Source organism: Macadamia integrifolia, chromosome 10, assembly GCF_013358625.1.
Source record: "Macadamia integrifolia cultivar HAES 741 chromosome 10, SCU_Mint_v3, whole genome shotgun sequence".
Classification (NCBI taxonomy): Eukaryota; Viridiplantae; Streptophyta; class Magnoliopsida; order Proteales; family Proteaceae; genus Macadamia; species Macadamia integrifolia.
The window spans coordinates 22,980,309-22,996,990 of record NC_056566.1 but is presented as its reverse complement, the minus strand read 5'-3'; the positions used below and the strand labels follow the sequence as shown (position 1 = coordinate 22,996,990).

The following is a 16,682-nucleotide window of genomic DNA, read 5'->3' as shown; positions in this document are numbered from 1 at the left end:
AGCTTAGTTTCTGTACATCGGAAATTCGAAATTAACAATTCATCCTCTTACAGCAATTAAAACACGAAAAAAAAAAAGGTTCAAGATTAAATATACAAATAATAGCAAAAGTTCGAATGAACATTACGAGACATGATCAGGAACAAGATGAAGGCGCACCTAAAGTGTACAAAACCATCAAACACAGACGAAAACGATGATCTTTTATTTAATAATTATTTTTTTTTTTGGATGATTATCCTCACCGCTTGCTATCGTAATCGACGACTTCATTATCGGTAACAGATCTGGAGTGCTGAACGATAGAACGTCCAATAGAGTTGATCCATTCCTCCTTCTCCTTCTCAGAATCAGCAATAAAGTACATAGTTTCTCGACTGGTGGAAAGCTCGAAAGCGAACTTCTTATTGAGGACATCTTCGGCGCCCTTGACGGTGAGGCAATTGCTTACAGGGATGACACCACGAGGCTTGGAAGCACGAGTAACGTAAGAGTCTTTGAACCAGAAGAGCTTACCTTGCTTCAATACGAACCAACGTCGACGCCATGTCTTAATGTACTCTCCCTGCTTCGTAAGCCATCCGGTGCGCTCTGGTTCTGACCAGAATTCGACACCACCGTAGTCCTCCACCGTCTGCCCTGCACCTATCGCGGCTCGCCAAAGACTCGCCATCGCTAGTTTGTTCGTTCTGCGTAAACCGTGAGAGGAAGCGAGAACAGAGAAAGCGCGAGCAAGTGTGTCTGTGTGTGTGAAAGAGAGAGACAGAGAGGAGAGAGAGAGGTTTTTGTTAGGTGATAAACTCTGTTATTTTTGTCTTCACTTGAGTTGGCGCTCTTGGGAAGGAATCGGATGGATCGAATCAAGTGATCCGGATCGGAATTGACTATTGACTGATTAGTCTGATATCAGGTTTCGGAGCAGCCGATTCTAGGGTTTTCGTTGGTAGCGGTTCATGATTCAGATTGGAATGACAAAGACCGATTTGACCCTGGATTCTGATCACATGGTCACATAACCAATGGAGAGAAGATTTTCTCTTCTCAGTGGGTGAAGGAAAATTTAAACCAAAAGTAGAGGTTTACAAAAAAGAAAAAGTGTCAATGTAAACCTCATGAATATATGAGAGATATTACAAAAAAACCCCACTCTGGCACCATGGAAATCTTTTCCATGATCACAATATTACGTATAGACTATAGAGTTTTTGCTGTTATGATTTTTCTTTTTTTCTTTTTGTTTTATAGAATTTTTGCCGTTATGATTAGACTCTTAGTTAACTCCTGGCTTATATTTGAAGATCCAAAATACCCTTTCTTAGTTCAATCAGAAGATCAACCCGTCAATTGAGATATTTTTTTGTTTTACTGTGAGTGAAGGAAAACTTGGTCCTTCTCTTAATATGGATTCTTCTTAGGGGAAAAAGTTTTTCCTTTTTTACTTAATCTTTTCACTCACCCCTATGATTTTATCAAAACTCATAAGTGAAGAGATTCTCACTTCACCATGATGAATGAAAACCATGTCCCTTGTATCAACAAACAATTGCACTTAGAATGTAGAATTGAACTTTCTTGGTTGTTATAGATCACCACTTCGACAATAAAAAAAAATGCAACCCCCCCCCCCAAAACAAACTTCCTAACAAAGGCATGCAACTTTATTTCTAACCCAATGGATCAAAACACATATTATTATTTTCAGATACATCATATTTTCAATTGTATCAATGTAATTTGCCAATGCTTAATTTCTTGAAATTAGATTAATTTAACTTTTGCCTTTCAATGTGATTATTGTCTTTGTTATACAACTAATTCCATAGGAAAATACAACACACACACTAGAGAATCATCTCTCACAAGCTAGCCACCGGCAAATACAGTTCACCTTTGTTCCTAAAAACATAATCCATCATTATGAAAGAACAAGAGAAAATCATAGCGCTCTATAGATTTGAATTCCTTTCCTGCAGCGATCCTTGGAAAAAGTGGACCTCCTCTCCTCCCAATCTAACCCCTTCAACTTCATTTATCAACAAATGTTGACTCTGCCAGGTCAATGGCACGGGCAAGACCAGCCGCTTTGTTCTCACATTCTCTCTGTTCATCCTCAGGTACACTGTCAGCTACAATCCCAGCCCCGGTTTGAAGGTGAGCAACCCATTCCCGGCGTTTGTTTGCGTCCTTGTAAGAGTACATTGTGTCATATCGGGTTGCAGTTGGGAAAACGATGGTCCTCAGAGCAAGGGCAATGTCCATATCTCCAGTAAAGGAAACGCCTCCAAAACCACCACTATATGGCCCACGCCTAGTGACTTCCAGCTGATCTATCAACTCCATGGCCTTCACCTTTTGTTACAATGCACACAATGTAAAATATTGTTATTCGAACAACTATCTTTGTACTCTCTAATCGAAGGTAATAGTAAATCAATATGAATACAAGTGAATGCCAAAGACTCTCTCTGGACTACAAAAACAACAATTCATCACCCGCATTTGAGACAAGAGGTTAGGTGGAGTCATGAAAGTTTCATGCCTTCATAGGTTATGATTCTTCAAAAGTGGATTAACCAACGAGGAAATTAATAAGTCAACCAAGCCTACCCATACAGCTAAATCACAATTGAAATCTATAGATGAATCCCACCAAGGAAATCTCCTACTGAGAATATCTTCGGAAGACCACACAATCCATGCACCATTTTTAAAGGAAATCACCATGCCTTTTCCCACAGGGGGGTTGGTTGTGAGTGAAAAGAAGACATTGCCCAAAATCCAGAAAGACAAAGGAATGGAAGATTAATTCCCACCCAATCCCCACCCCCAAATGGAGTTATACAACTTAGCAAGTCCAATGACCTATGAGAGTTTCTGAGTATTATTACATCCTAGACCATAAGTCAATTATAAATGAATACCTTTGGTGCTCCACTAACTGTTCCAACAGGCAATGCTGCACGCAGTGCATCCCAGCAAGTGAGATCATCGAGTAATTCACCTGTAACCTGAAAAGGAGCCACCAGTTTTCCATTAAAAGCTTTGAGCAGATGTGTAGTAAACCAAACTTCGACTGCAAATAAAACCTCAAATAGAACGGACTAAGGTAAACCAATAAAACTTCAGAGTTCAAAATAGAACTGACTTAGGCAAGTAAGCCTAGAAAGGAAAACAACTGATTCTCAAGAAACAATATTCAGAGCTTAGGGCCCGTTTGGTATCGTTCTAAAAAAACGTTTCTATCGTTTTTTGGTTCTATTGGAACAAAAAAACGCAAAAAACCGTTTGGCAATGTTATGATATGTTTCGGTTTTTTTGAAACGAAAATTGAGAAAAAAACGAAATAATGCCCAAAAGTCGGAACTCCAAAATGGAGTTCCGTCAATACAGTTTCGTTCCAAAATCCCCAAATTAGAAACCATCGTTCCCGATAGCTATCAGAGAACGGCTGGAGCAGTTGGAGTTTCTGCAGGTAACTCCTGAACTTCTCTCTTCTTCTCTCTCAACTTTCGTTCCCGATAAAGCAACGCAACGCCTGCTACTAGAGGACGGCGATTTCTTCTTCTCCATTCTCCTTCTTCTTCTCTTCTTAGAATTGGAACCCTACGGCTGCCTCCTTCAGCTTCTCCGTCGCCGATCACGTTTAACTTCGGCCACAACCAACGATCGTTACCGGCGAATCTTCATCTAAGGCGGGTTTCTCTCCCACGATCAAAATCCCTACCCTCACTCTTCTCTCCACATTCCCCTTCAAGATACGATCAAAACCCTACCCTCACTCTATGTCTCTCCACATTCCCCTTCAAGATTCAATCAAACCTTGGAGAAAAATAGCGGCGACAGTGAGGTTATGAGTTTTCCGCAATTGCAGGTTCTGAGTTTTCCCCAGTTGTAGGTTCTGAGATTTTACTGAGAAGGATTTTTCCACAGTTGCAGGTTCTTTGATTCATCCGCCGTTGCAGTTTTCCGCCTTCGGTAATCGGCTACCCTTTTGATTCTCTTTTCCGCCGTTGCAGGTTCCATTTTGATGCTCTGTTAGCATAAGTAATAAACCATTTTGATGCTCTGTTATGCTCTGTACAGTGAAGTGTTATGTGGCCTAGGTTTTTGAAAGTGGGGTTTTAATCGGTGGGGGAGATATTTTTCTTGCTAATTTTATGAGGTCAATGAAATTTCCAATTTTGAGATAAGTACTCTTGTTTTTTTTTTTTTTTAAAATTCTATTAGATCCAAGAAAACAAACCTTAAAGAGCAGGGTAACAGGCAAAAAGAAGATATAACCACTGGAATAACTCACATCTCTCATCTAATATTTGGAAATGTTAATTTGTTTGTAATTTCTTTTTTTGCTTCCCTTCATTTCCTCTGCCATTGTAGATTAAATGATGAGCTAATTTCAAGTCTTGAAAGCTCAATAGTGGCTTCTGAAGAAACACTCTGTAACTCTAGTTATATGAATATGAAACATTTAATTATGTCTCTAGAAATGAAAACTACATCTGTGTAGATGTTATTTCTGTAATTATTGACTTAAAAGAAAAGAAAAGAGAAAAAAAAATCGTTTCTGAAACAAGCATTACCAAACGGCATAACTGTCGTTTCTTAGTTCTGAAACTGTTCTAGAAACAGATTCACCAAACAGTCATAAATCGTTTAAAAACGGCGTTTTGACACAGAAACTGAAATTTCCGTTTTTGACACGAAACGGAGTTTCTGGAACAGAAACGATACCAAACGGAGCCTTATATCCTCAAGTACCATTAAAGGTTGTAAATGACTAAAACATGCCAAAGAGTATGCGTTGAGGTCTCATGCAGCTGATGCAGTACATTGATTTTCACGTAGGTAATACATCTCACAAAGAACTAGAACAGACACTGCAGGGAGAGTTCCTCACCGTGGAGCTAATGTGCATAACATGAGAGTACCGCTCAACATTCATAAGCTTCTCCACCTTAACAGAACCAGCTTTGGAGACCTGTGGTGAAAATATCTATTAGACACAAATCATTGTATCTCCAATAATTTTTATGAGAAGGTGTTCAATTCTGAGAACCAAAAGATGAATATGGGGTGTTTAACCATCTGGGCTAATTGATTCAAAAATTCTTATTGAGTTTCCAAAATCAATTTCCTCCCTCATTTCCAATGGTGTAATATAACAGAGTCATGATCTAGCTTAATCATACTTTCTGGATCATTTTAATCACATAGTGCGATGAGTTCAAACTAATTATTTTGATTTTTCAATTTTTCTTTGTAACTAGTCTTAAAAATAAAGATCATGATATTCTTGAGCAATCCATTGCCCTTGCCCTTGCCCTTGCCCTTGCCCTTGACCTTGACCTTTCCCTCACCTGCTACTTCAATCAATACCTTCATGAATCATGTGCAAGTACTGACAAATGTAACATCAAAGCCATGTTTGAGAGCAGTTCTACTCAATTCCTAGTCCTTAACTGGTTGGAGGACATACAGTTTCAGAAAATTTAACAATGTAGAGGAGGAGAGAAGAAATTGAAAATTTTGAGATAACCTTGACCCAAATACTCGCAGACAACTACCTCAATCGTGAAAACATGGATATGTTATTAAGATAATTTGAAATGTAAAGGCCTAAAATGGTTGATCCTGCAGCACAGATACATCTCCTCCCCACCACCCCCCCCCCCCACCTAAAAAAAAAAGGGTCTACCCACCTAAGGTGACAAAGAAAGAAAAAAAATAATATAGGCATTTGCAAAGTATATAGTCAAAGGAAAAAATTTCTAAACCTATACAATTGTTTCATATCAATGGAAAATAAGGACAAACCTTTCCAACATCATTCCGTCCCAAATCAACTAGCATAATGTGCTCTGCACATTGCTTTTCATCATTTAGCAGTTCCTTTTCCAAAATCTCATCCTCCTTGTCTGTCTTACCTCTTCTAACAGTCCCAGCAAGCGGTCGGTTAATAATATTTCCCTGTTAATCAGAACAAACTCATTGGTTATGTTGAGGAAGAGATTGGCACCATAAAAATGTAAACCCTCCATGAAAAAAGACCAAACATTGAAAAGAGAAACAAAAATAATATAATATCCTCAAACCAATATAAGAAATTAAAAAGCAAGATGAATTCAACTTATGGAAGATCGATACCCTTAATAAAAGGTGTACCCAGTGTACGAGGCTCCTGCCACTGGAGTCTGGGGAGGGTCAAAATGCAAGCAGCCTTACCCCCAACTTCGCGGAGAGGCTGTTTCCTGACTCAAAACCTCGACCGTTAGGTCACAATGGAGCAACCTTATTGAAAAATCTTAATATGGAACTAAATCAAAACAAGCTTCTACAAAAATTTTCTCAAGAACAGCATAGCCATCCCCTCAGTGCATGGGAAAAATTTTCCGAGGCGAAGGGTACTCAGTTCAGATTCTTGAAATCATTTGTAGTCAGAAATATGGGGAAGAGAAAAAAACACGTTACTGCATCAATTTACCTTCTTCACGTGAGTGAGAATTTCTGGGCTTGAAGCAACCATAATGCATCCCCTGGCCTAATTGAGACAACAAAGTTATTATCAAAATTAAATACACTACTAATATAAGTATTAACTGAAGTGAAATAATAAAAAAGATTCTGAAAAAAAAAAAAAATGTAAACATACCTGTAGATAAGCCATATAAGGACTTGGATTAACAACTCTTAATGCTCTGTATATTTCAAATGGATCAGCAAATGTTCGTCGCTCAAAACGTTGACTAAGTACTATTTGGAAAATATCCCCAGCAAGGATATGCTCTTTAGCTTGCAATACAGCTTGCATGTATGCCTCGCTTGTCATGCTTGACGTCTTCAAAGAAGAACCAAAAAGGCGAGTGTATAATTTTACAGAACCTGACGATAGCCTCGGTCTAATAGTTGACAACCAATCAAAAATAATGAAAGTGATCATTCATTGAATCAATTGATGTATTGAAGTTGCATAAAGGATGCAATGCGATAAATTTTTACTCACATATCAATATTTTGCACTCTAGACACTAAAAGTTCCAAGCGATTCATTCCATCAGTGTAGGCTTCATCAACTGAAGAGTACTGATCCAACCGCACCCAATGGATCACATATGCTTTCTGAGAACAAAGACAACACCCAACAACTTATTAATCAGATTTTTCAGTGAACTCCAGTATGAACATATTGTCTGGGAAAATTTACCAGGGCATACTCACTGCACAAGGCTCTCGACATTGTGGGGTCTAGGAAAATTTACCAGATTACCCAAAATTCGGTTCCACATTACCAAACTACCCAGCTAAAGTTTGAGTTTACTGTAATACCCAAAAGAAAGATATGTGTTGCCAAATTGCCCAAAACAGTGATTGAGCGAGAATCGGACAATTTTGATGTTTTACCTTTCATTTTCGTTGGAAGAAGGTCCAAACTCTGAAGAAGAGGCTGTTGAACTGCACGCAGAGGTGGCGATCTTCACCAATGTTCGCTCCTCTGATGAAGAAGAAGAAGCTCTTCCGGAGAGTCCCTAATCTGCGATCTCTGTTGTCAATTGCAATCATGGTAGTAGGCCGATGGTTCTCTAGAGGCATGAGCAGTTGGAGCCAGAAACAGGGAACTGTTCCAACAATCTCTCTAGCGCAACGCATGCCAGCTACCAACATCAACTTCACCACTGACTAGGGTTAATAAGATTGGACAATACATTATTGACTTGTTGTGTAGCAGGTCTGGCTGGAAAGGAACTGTCAAACATTTGAGGGCGTAGCAAAGGATACAATGATTTCACTTCAATTGGTGGTTGATGAGATTGCAACCAGGGCCTTGTTTTTGCCGATTTCAATGGTGTACCCATCTCTTTCCTTGCCTCAGATCTGGGCAGAGTTGCATCCGAGTTGTAGCTTGAAGAATTGATCCAAAAAATATTTAATATATGTTTGTCTGTCTGGAGATTAGTCAGCCCAGAAACGTATATGTGGATTCTGTAGCCCATTTTTGGATTTTATTTCTGGTTTTTATGGTTCTGCTCCCGACACCAATTACAGATTTCTTGCTGAGATGCAGATGGTGTTTGCTTCTTTTTATCCAAAAGGGGAGAGAGAGAGAGAGAGAGAGAGAGAGAGAGAGAAATATCAGTTCTGCAAAGGGTTTGAAATTGAATCAAAGCAGGCATTAAGGAAAGAACTTAATCTTGTTTTTGAAAACTGAAATCTGGCATTGAGCAAGTTTCAGGGCCTTCACCAGTGCCATTGAAGACAAAGCCCTTGGCTCAACCTCGACAATGGCATTATCTAGGTTGAGACTGCCTCCTCTGTTTACAGCTTCTTCCGTGTCTTCACACCTTCTTCCAATGAAAATTAAAGGGCAAACCCGTAGAATCGTAGCCCAATGACCCCATTACGTAGTGCAATCACTGTTTTGGCGATTTAGCAAAATATGTATTGCTAAATTGTGACATTCAGCAGTATTTGGTAACATGAAACCCAATTTTGGGTAATCTGGTAATATCCCAACAGTAATTCTAATGGAAGAAACTAAGCAGGGAAAATAAAAAGAAGAAACACAATAATTGGTTTACAAATATGGTGAAAAAACAATGTCTACTAATGATGTCAAAAGTCTGATATATATGTCCAACAATGGTGTCTGACACTGCACATTTCACCCAGATGGAGTGTAATGCAGGAGTAGATTACAAGAAACTACCCCAGCAATTTATAACCCCAAACAATACAAATAGGACCAGGAAACAAAGAAATAAGACCTTCAAATAAACCCCCAAGGATACAATACCCATATAAGAGCAAAACCAGCCCAAAACACAACCCGATAGGAGAGAGAAAGACCTGCTATAGAGCTGGGAGAGAGAGGTGCGGCCAGGTCTGTAGGAGTCCGATTGAGCTGCACTCTTGGGCGTAGATAGTCCCTAGAGAGGGTACAAAAACCCCCAAAGTTGAGAGGATTCTGACGGCTGGTTGTGAAGTTACAAGCTTTCTTGATTTTCTGACCTAGGAGAAATAATCGCAGGCTTCAGGAGAGAGAATCAAATCTGGTTTGTAACTTGGACAGATCTGAACTTCTGAATATTCACAACAATCGTATACTTCAACAGCAGTAACTTTAGGATAAAATAGAAAGCTTTAGCCAAGAAGAAACAAAGGGAAAAGTGGGGGAGGAGCGGCTGTCTCGGCCGAGCTTCTCACCCATAGCTATCCCGGTTGTTCTAAGCAATTGACTGCAATTATTCTTTATTCAAATCTCCCATTATGAGTACATAGGCTCCTCTATTTATAGAGGGTAGAATAGCAATCAAACTACTACTAGGAGCTAGTTTCCCAATAGGACTAGACACTCCTACTTCAACTAGGAGCTAGTTTCCCAATAGAACTAGACACTCCTACTACAACTAGGAATTCAAAATTGGACTAGGAATAATAAACCTATGTGGAAAACAAATAGAGTCCTAAGACAATTTGGACTCGACATACCACTTACTCAACTCGATGGGCCCAATGGCCCACTAATTAACTAAAAGCAACTACTAATTATTCCCCTAGCCGATGGGCCCGATTGGCCCTTATTTGTACTTAGCCACTCAGGTGGACCAAGTAGGGGTTCGGCTGGCTTCTTGGCTGGACCCTAGCCACTTAGGTGGACTAAGGCTGGACCCTTCTTCCTCTCATATTTCCTTCCATAATGTGGATCTACATTAGAGTGTCTTAGCTTTTCGGTGGCAAAGAAATGTTAAATATAAGGATTCATTTTCATCTTCAACAAAAGAAAATTAAACAAGCAATGAAAGAGTTCCCAATTCACTATAACTCAGAACTGTTAACCAGTCCAAAGCTCAAGGATTGGAAAATAAGAAGAGAGTAACAGTTTTTCTATGGGGAGAAACAAGAGTACCTTCTCCACGTGATCAAATACAATAACATCATTATAGAGGCCCAGATGAACATCTGCAAGGTTTCTATCATCTTCAGGTGCACTCGAGAATGGAAGCTTCTTCTTCTCCACATACCGCACAGTATCATATGAGAAATAACCCACCCATCCACCTGGTCAAAATGGCACATTTATATGAATTTCCTCAACAGTTTCACTGATCAGAGCTGAAACCAGTAAAGGATCAAAGTAGCTTCTACATGCACGATTTGGACATTTTTGCATATAACATAAAAAAAAACTTAAAATTATAGATTGAATTGACAACTATCATAGAAATTATGAAGTCTGTATTAACCAATTACCAGAAAATGATTCTAAGAATTCTGGTCTGTAGGGCAATTAGATGAGGTGTGAAGATTGAGTATGTTACTTGTTTAAGATGGATAACTAACAAAGTGGATCTTATTTAATTTCGAACCAGATTTATTCAGTTAAATCATAATATTGGGGGTGGGTCCAAGTATTAGCAAAAGCCCAAGTATTACAGAGTGATGTAAGAAATATTTTAACTCCCACCCCCCACCCCCCAAAAAAAATGAAAGAAATTTAAATTGTAACTCAGTTTAGTATATTACAGTGTTGATTTAACCATTTAATGTGTCGCAAGTGATTTCCTTTCTAACCCATGATGGAGGGCAAGGTTTTTCTTCTTTTCTTGTTTTTCACAAAGCCTACTATATCTGAACCAATTAGTGAACCAAGCAAGCCCTTAAAATCCCTCATGCATCTATAGCGGAGATTTTATACTTTTCTTTGCTTCCCTTTGGCTGTTTGGCATAATCCTAGCCAATTTCAAAATTACATTGAAAAACCTGTCAACCAAATAAAAACCATACACCCAGCAGCACCCTTAAGAGCCTGGAAGTTTATTCTAAGCTCAGTCTTCAAATCTTATCCTATGATCATTCCTTTTGAGCTTCTTGTAAACCAATTCCTCTATTTTAATTTTCTTAGAACCCTAATGAACTCTTCTAATGAATCAAATATTCACATTCAACAACCATTTATCTAACCAAGGAACTTTCAGTTGACCATTAGCTAGCTTTCAGTAGTATAGAGTCATTTTCACTCACTGGAGTTGTTGGAATACTATAATTTCATAATACTATATGAGCCTACAATTATGCAAGTAATCAACAATATTTGCAAGAAGCTGAGCATTTCTTTTCGTAAGCCTCAATTATACATACAAACCAAATTCTTTATCTACAGACCATAAGACCTAATAACTGCACAATCGGATTAACAGGCAAAACCAGGACAGGACATCTTTCCTACAGTTTAGGCCATTAAACCTGGCACAGCTGCCTCCAACCTAAGACTGTTTCCCAACTTCACATGAAAACACATACAACAAAACCCCATAGGCACATGCATTGATGAAGACTCTATAATGGAAATCTAACAGCAATCCAAAGGTAAAAATCTGGGAATTTGGTTCTGAAATTGAAGCAAGTCCTTGAAAAAAACAGAACCCATGCTATACAAGAATTATTATCAACATATCTCGATTACGTAAGATAAATTCTAACAAAAGTATTTAAACTAAATCATGAATTATCGTCTAATAGAGATTAGGAGAAAATTTGGTTATCTGAATCCTAATTAGAATGATCTGGCAATAGAGTTATCTAGCAATAGAGATTTGTTATGGACTTTTCAGTCATTCGCCATGCATACCACAAAATGCATCTGGAAGCTCTTCAATCAGCTGTGGTTTCCAATTCTCCATGATTCTTCTAGGTATTACCATTGGATCATCTACAAATTCCTCCGTCCTACATCCTTTCTCATGGTCCATAATTGTAACGAGATTCTCCTTTGCCACAATTTCCATTGTTGGCTGAGCTCCAACCACACTATAACGTCCCTAACAACATTCATTCAAAACTAAATAAATTAAAATGAAGAGAAGAGGGGGAACTTTTATAAAATGGAATGTGGCTTACAACATTTGACGATCTAAAACCCTGCTCAACTGACTCAAACAAGAAGCTTGGGGCATCTCGATCATCTTCTTTAACCAAACATCGGTAAGCAAGCACCGGAGTCAAGTGGTCAGAGAATATGCAACGGTGAAGAGGAACTAAATTTCCATCCTTAGAGGCTTCTATAAACTTCACTGCACCATCATCTACTGTGGAACAGAACAGGAAAATCACATTAAATTTTTAACTTGAAGATTCTAGAATTCTTACAACATTTAATCCAAAAAATATACTCTTTGGGGGGGGGGGGGGGGACTCAGAGAGAAAGAGAGAGAGAAACCTAATGACGGAGCAGATAGAACTGAGCACCGCAATGTACGGAGACATGAGCGGGAGCCAGACAAGTTAAGAAAGCCTGTTGAGCTTCTGCGGCAAAGGGCACGGACACTAACAGGAACAACCGGAGATAAACGAGAAACTGATGGAACAAAACTTGGCGAAATAGCTAGATTTTCCATTCTCAAAGCATTCTTTAGAGGCAAAGGAGTGTCTGGTCACAAGGTCCAAATCTTGTGGTTTGCTGTTGTGGTTGCAATTGCTGCTCGCAATCTAATATTGCTGTTGTTGGGTGCAAGCCACTGAACTGTGTAATATTGCTGTTGTTCGGTGCAAGCCACTGAACTGTGTCATAATGTTTGGTTCGTTAGTCTATTTTGTTATCGATGACTTGCAAACATGACATCAAATAATTAAGAAACTACACACACAGAGGATCCACGCACTATCATAGGCACCTCAACATAAGCTATTCGAAACCAGAGGTTCTTGGTTCCTTTGCTATGCTATCCTTGGATTGCACTTGGCTATTTGTGTAACTACATTAGAAATCATCAATAGCTCTTCGTGTCGTTTGGACAATTACAGAATTAACTTTTCAAGTTTAAGTCCTGCAATCATCCGTAACCTTTCACAGTAGCATCTGTTAAATAGCTTGGCATTTACACCTTTTTTTTTCAATTTCATTTGGGATCCTGATGAGAGCATTCAAACCTTGTTGTAGTTTCTTAGTATAATACTATGTTAGAAATCAATTTTAACATTATAAAACCCGAAGACACTTAAAACTCTTACCATCAAAGTGGGCTCCTAAGCTGCCATGGTGGTAGGAGAGTTAAAATCAAGGATCCTAAAATCTTGACCTAATGTCTCAATGGGAAAATTCGTTAATACACAACAACATGGCAGCAAAATTATGCCACCGACATTTTATTTTAAAAAAAAAAAAAAAAAAAAAAAAAAAAAAAAAGAGAAAATAAAAGGTAACCAGGGTATCAAAGCAATCGACAATACACAATCATGGGGAAGTAAGATCAAATTGTGTTTGAAATGACTCTGTAAACAATACATGTGGAATAATTAAATGCATCAATCACCAGCCTTTTGCAGAAGTTTGAATTATAAACGTATAAAGAACTTCAACAACGCTACTATACTGGGAACCGTGACCTCTCACCACTTCCTTGATCACTGGATAACGGAAAAGCAAAACTGAATTGGCTCATTAACAGAGACACATTCATAGATAGAGAAATAAAAAATGAAGCAGAGATATAGAGATCTGGCAATGTTGGTTTCTAATTGTCCACCACCAATATGGGAGTAGTCGAGTAGAGAAACATACCTTGATTTCAGAGAATACTGAGAGGGAAGACAGAGCCAGCGAGCGAGAGAGCGAGAGAGAGAGAGAGAGATAATCCGGTGAGGTGAGGTGAGGAGAGGTGTCCACGAATTGTCTCCGCAAGCTGGCATTTTTATAGCCACCAGCGCCGCAAACACTGGCTGTTCAAATTCAACAATTAACGCTCAGATGGGTACGTTACAGTGTACACTACGCTAAACCTTACTGATCCTACGAGTCTCACGCCCTAATCACGTTTTTTTTTTTTTTTTTTTTTGGAGAGTGTTAGTAATGAGTCGCATTGGGTGGTTGGGAGCCCTGGGAGCGTGTGCCCAGATGCTCTCAGTTATCCAATGCTCATTGTATTTTATCGTTCACTGCAGAAGATGTGGTTAGGATAAGATTTCTCTTCATAGAGCCCATTGTCCCCAATATCACTCTAACCGTGGGATCGTTCTCTGGTCTTTGCCTTTATGGAAAGTGTCATATCTAATTAATCTAATGAATCTAATGACACCCTAATAATATCTTGAAATCACGAAGATCTCCTAAATATGGACAAATATTTACTTCACAACACCGTGAAAGAAGAGAGGGTCTTGATGTGAACCCCCCTTTCTCCCCATATATCTTCATCCTATTGTACAGTGTTGGTGAGGCATGATGAAGATTCATCACGGCCTTAGGAAAACCTCCTCCAAATGAAATTGAAACCAATTTTGGATCAAATAATCAGAACTGGACGCACCAAATAGAATATGGTTATAATCCGAATCAATAGAACCAGGTGGGACTTGGTTACTTTTCCATTCTAGCAATACGAATCGACCATTAAAACCGAAACCGATCCAAATTTGATTATCAATATATTATAGTATATTAATACACTTAATAGTTAATACTAATATATCATAATATATATTAGTAATATCAATTTTAGATTTTTATAAACTACTGTATTATCGTAAATATATACTATAAATCCAGTACAAGAAGCGAACCGAACCATGTAGGAACTGAAATTGGGAATCGAATAAGAATCGGAACCCACTGGAACTGGACAGGTTTGGCACAATTACTGATTTTCAGAACCAAGGCTAAACTTTGTTCGGTTCTAAATCACAATACTCCTTGGAACTGAACTGAATAGTTGGTTCCTTACCGATTTACACTTTTAACCATGAATATATCTAGATTTGTGTCTCTCTACTACTTCCCTTGGAAAAGTCTGCCATATTCATCATAAAAAAAATTTTCGTTGTTGCCTTGGCTGCAATCCCATGGTGGCAGCCAAGGGAAAGGAATGGATGGATATTTTCAAACCTGCCCATGGGATTCCATTTCCCTGGCTGATATGAGGTTGCATTGCAGCCAAGTTTTGTTCTTCTCATCTTTACTCTTTTATTGGTTGAACCACTAGCTTAAAAACGACAAATGACATACCTAACCCAGTGTCTCATCAAGGTGGACCCACATTTTTCCCCTTCGTTTTAATAGATATGAATCCCCCATTTTTGTTTCACCCAAAAAAAAAAAAAAGACTATACAGTCATTGGAATATAATTTGGAGAAAAAAACAAAACCGGCCAAGTCATTTTCGACCAACTCAGCTGGTTAAACGAGAAACATGTAAAACATGATCAGAAAACCGGTTTAACATTATCCCAGACCCGTCTTTGTTTGGGTCAAGGTTTGAAAAAAACACATGTTATTAACATTATTTTGGGAGAGGATTTCCTAAAAGATCGTGCGACTTTCTGCTAACATAGGGGCCAATGAGTGTAAAGGTGTCAAGCGGTCAAGTCGGGTCAGTTTCGATCGGGCTTAATTGGGCTTGATCAATTTTAAGGGCTACATCGTGAATTCCGATTTAGTTAAACGGGCTTAATTAGTGCAGGCATGGTACGGTTGATAACCGGGTTGGTCAGTCTTGGGCTCTAATCGGGCCTTAATTGGGCCTTAATCGGGCTATAGACCTATTTTAACTTTAAACGGGTTCTTTTAAAAATTGATTTCTTAAATGTGCTCAAGAGAAATACCAATACAATTAGGCAAAAATGGGCATAGCAAATAAAGTTCTCATCGTTAAAATGATTAAGTCAAATATGGGCAAAAATGCTAAGTTACTAAAGTACTCCGGTTTTTAACTCACGAAACTCAAATCAATTAAACAATACATACACAACCCAAGTTTAGCAACTTCAAATCAATTAAACTATGACTGAAAAAGATGAATGTCCTCATAACAATCACCATCATCTCAAATGTACATATCACACAGCCTTAACATTAAATACAAATATGTTTAAACAAAAAATAAATAAAAATACAAGTAGTATTAAAGGGTCGAGCATAAAGGAGTCAGTTCAAATCGGACTTATAAATGTGTCGAGCCGATCAGGCTAGATTGTTGCACCGTTTACTACCTATTTATAGATAAGTTGAACACATTTATTAATCGGGCCAGTCTAGGTCAAATCATAAATGTGTCGGGCTCGATCGAGTCTATTGATACGTGCCTAGAATTGACACACTATGAGAGTATTTGTAAATATTTTCGCTTTTATGAAGGTGGGATGATCATTTTATCATCCTCCATGCGAAGTGTCCCAGACCCGTCAATGTCTGGCCCATGCTTTAAAATAGTGATAATAGCATTTAACACGTGACCTATCTCAGACGGGTCAATGTCTGGCATAGGTTAGAATTCGTGATGATAGTATTTTACACGAGGTATTAAGGTTAGTGGGATGCACCCTCCTTTGAATTGACAAACCAGGCAAAAAACAATATGAATATACCTGTATATGGTTCCATTCCTTAAATTTGGAGCAGATCATGCAGTGTCCCACACCATATCCCCTCCTCAATTCCCCAACATTGATTTATGTATTCATGTTCGTATTCGTATTTATATCCATGTCTGTATTTGTATTTGTATCTATACATACATTTTTTTGTTTTGTAACATATCTATACATACATAAATCAATATAAATACAATATTGATACATATTCAATGGTATAAATATTGTTGGAAGGTAACTTGTATTTTTAGCATAAAATGTTTGGATCCAACCCCATATGGTTGATTCGAATCGTATTAGATATTGGTTGAGACTGATGTGACCAC

General features: G+C 38.4%; 2 protein-coding genes across 2 annotated transcripts; both read right to left on the bottom strand.

The window, feature by feature from the left end:
• Nucleotides 1-11: 11 nt before the first annotated feature.
• On the bottom strand, nt 12-785 carry LOC122090761 (pleckstrin homology domain-containing protein 1-like). The gene has a single exon (XM_042660475.1). The coding sequence runs from the start codon at nt 671-673 to the stop codon at nt 242-244; it is 432 nt and encodes a 143-aa protein (XP_042516409.1). The 5' UTR covers nt 674-785; the 3' UTR covers nt 12-241.
• A 948-nt stretch (nt 786-1,733) lies between these two features.
• LOC122090759 (anthranilate synthase alpha subunit 1, chloroplastic-like) lies at nt 1,734-13,703 on the bottom strand. The gene is made up of 12 exons (XM_042660473.1): nt 13,553-13,703; nt 12,212-12,552; nt 11,893-12,080; nt 11,624-11,813; nt 9,902-10,053; nt 7,001-7,116; nt 6,650-6,896; nt 6,482-6,538; nt 5,815-5,967; nt 4,898-4,978; nt 2,922-3,008; nt 1,734-2,349 (listed from the first exon to the last, which is right to left on the bottom strand). Exons 2-12 carry the CDS (start codon nt 12,387-12,389, stop codon nt 2,026-2,028), a joined length of 1,773 nt encoding a protein of 590 aa, XP_042516407.1. The 5' UTR covers nt 12,390-12,552; nt 13,553-13,703; the 3' UTR covers nt 1,734-2,025.
• Between the last annotated feature and the right edge of the window lie 2,979 nt (nt 13,704-16,682).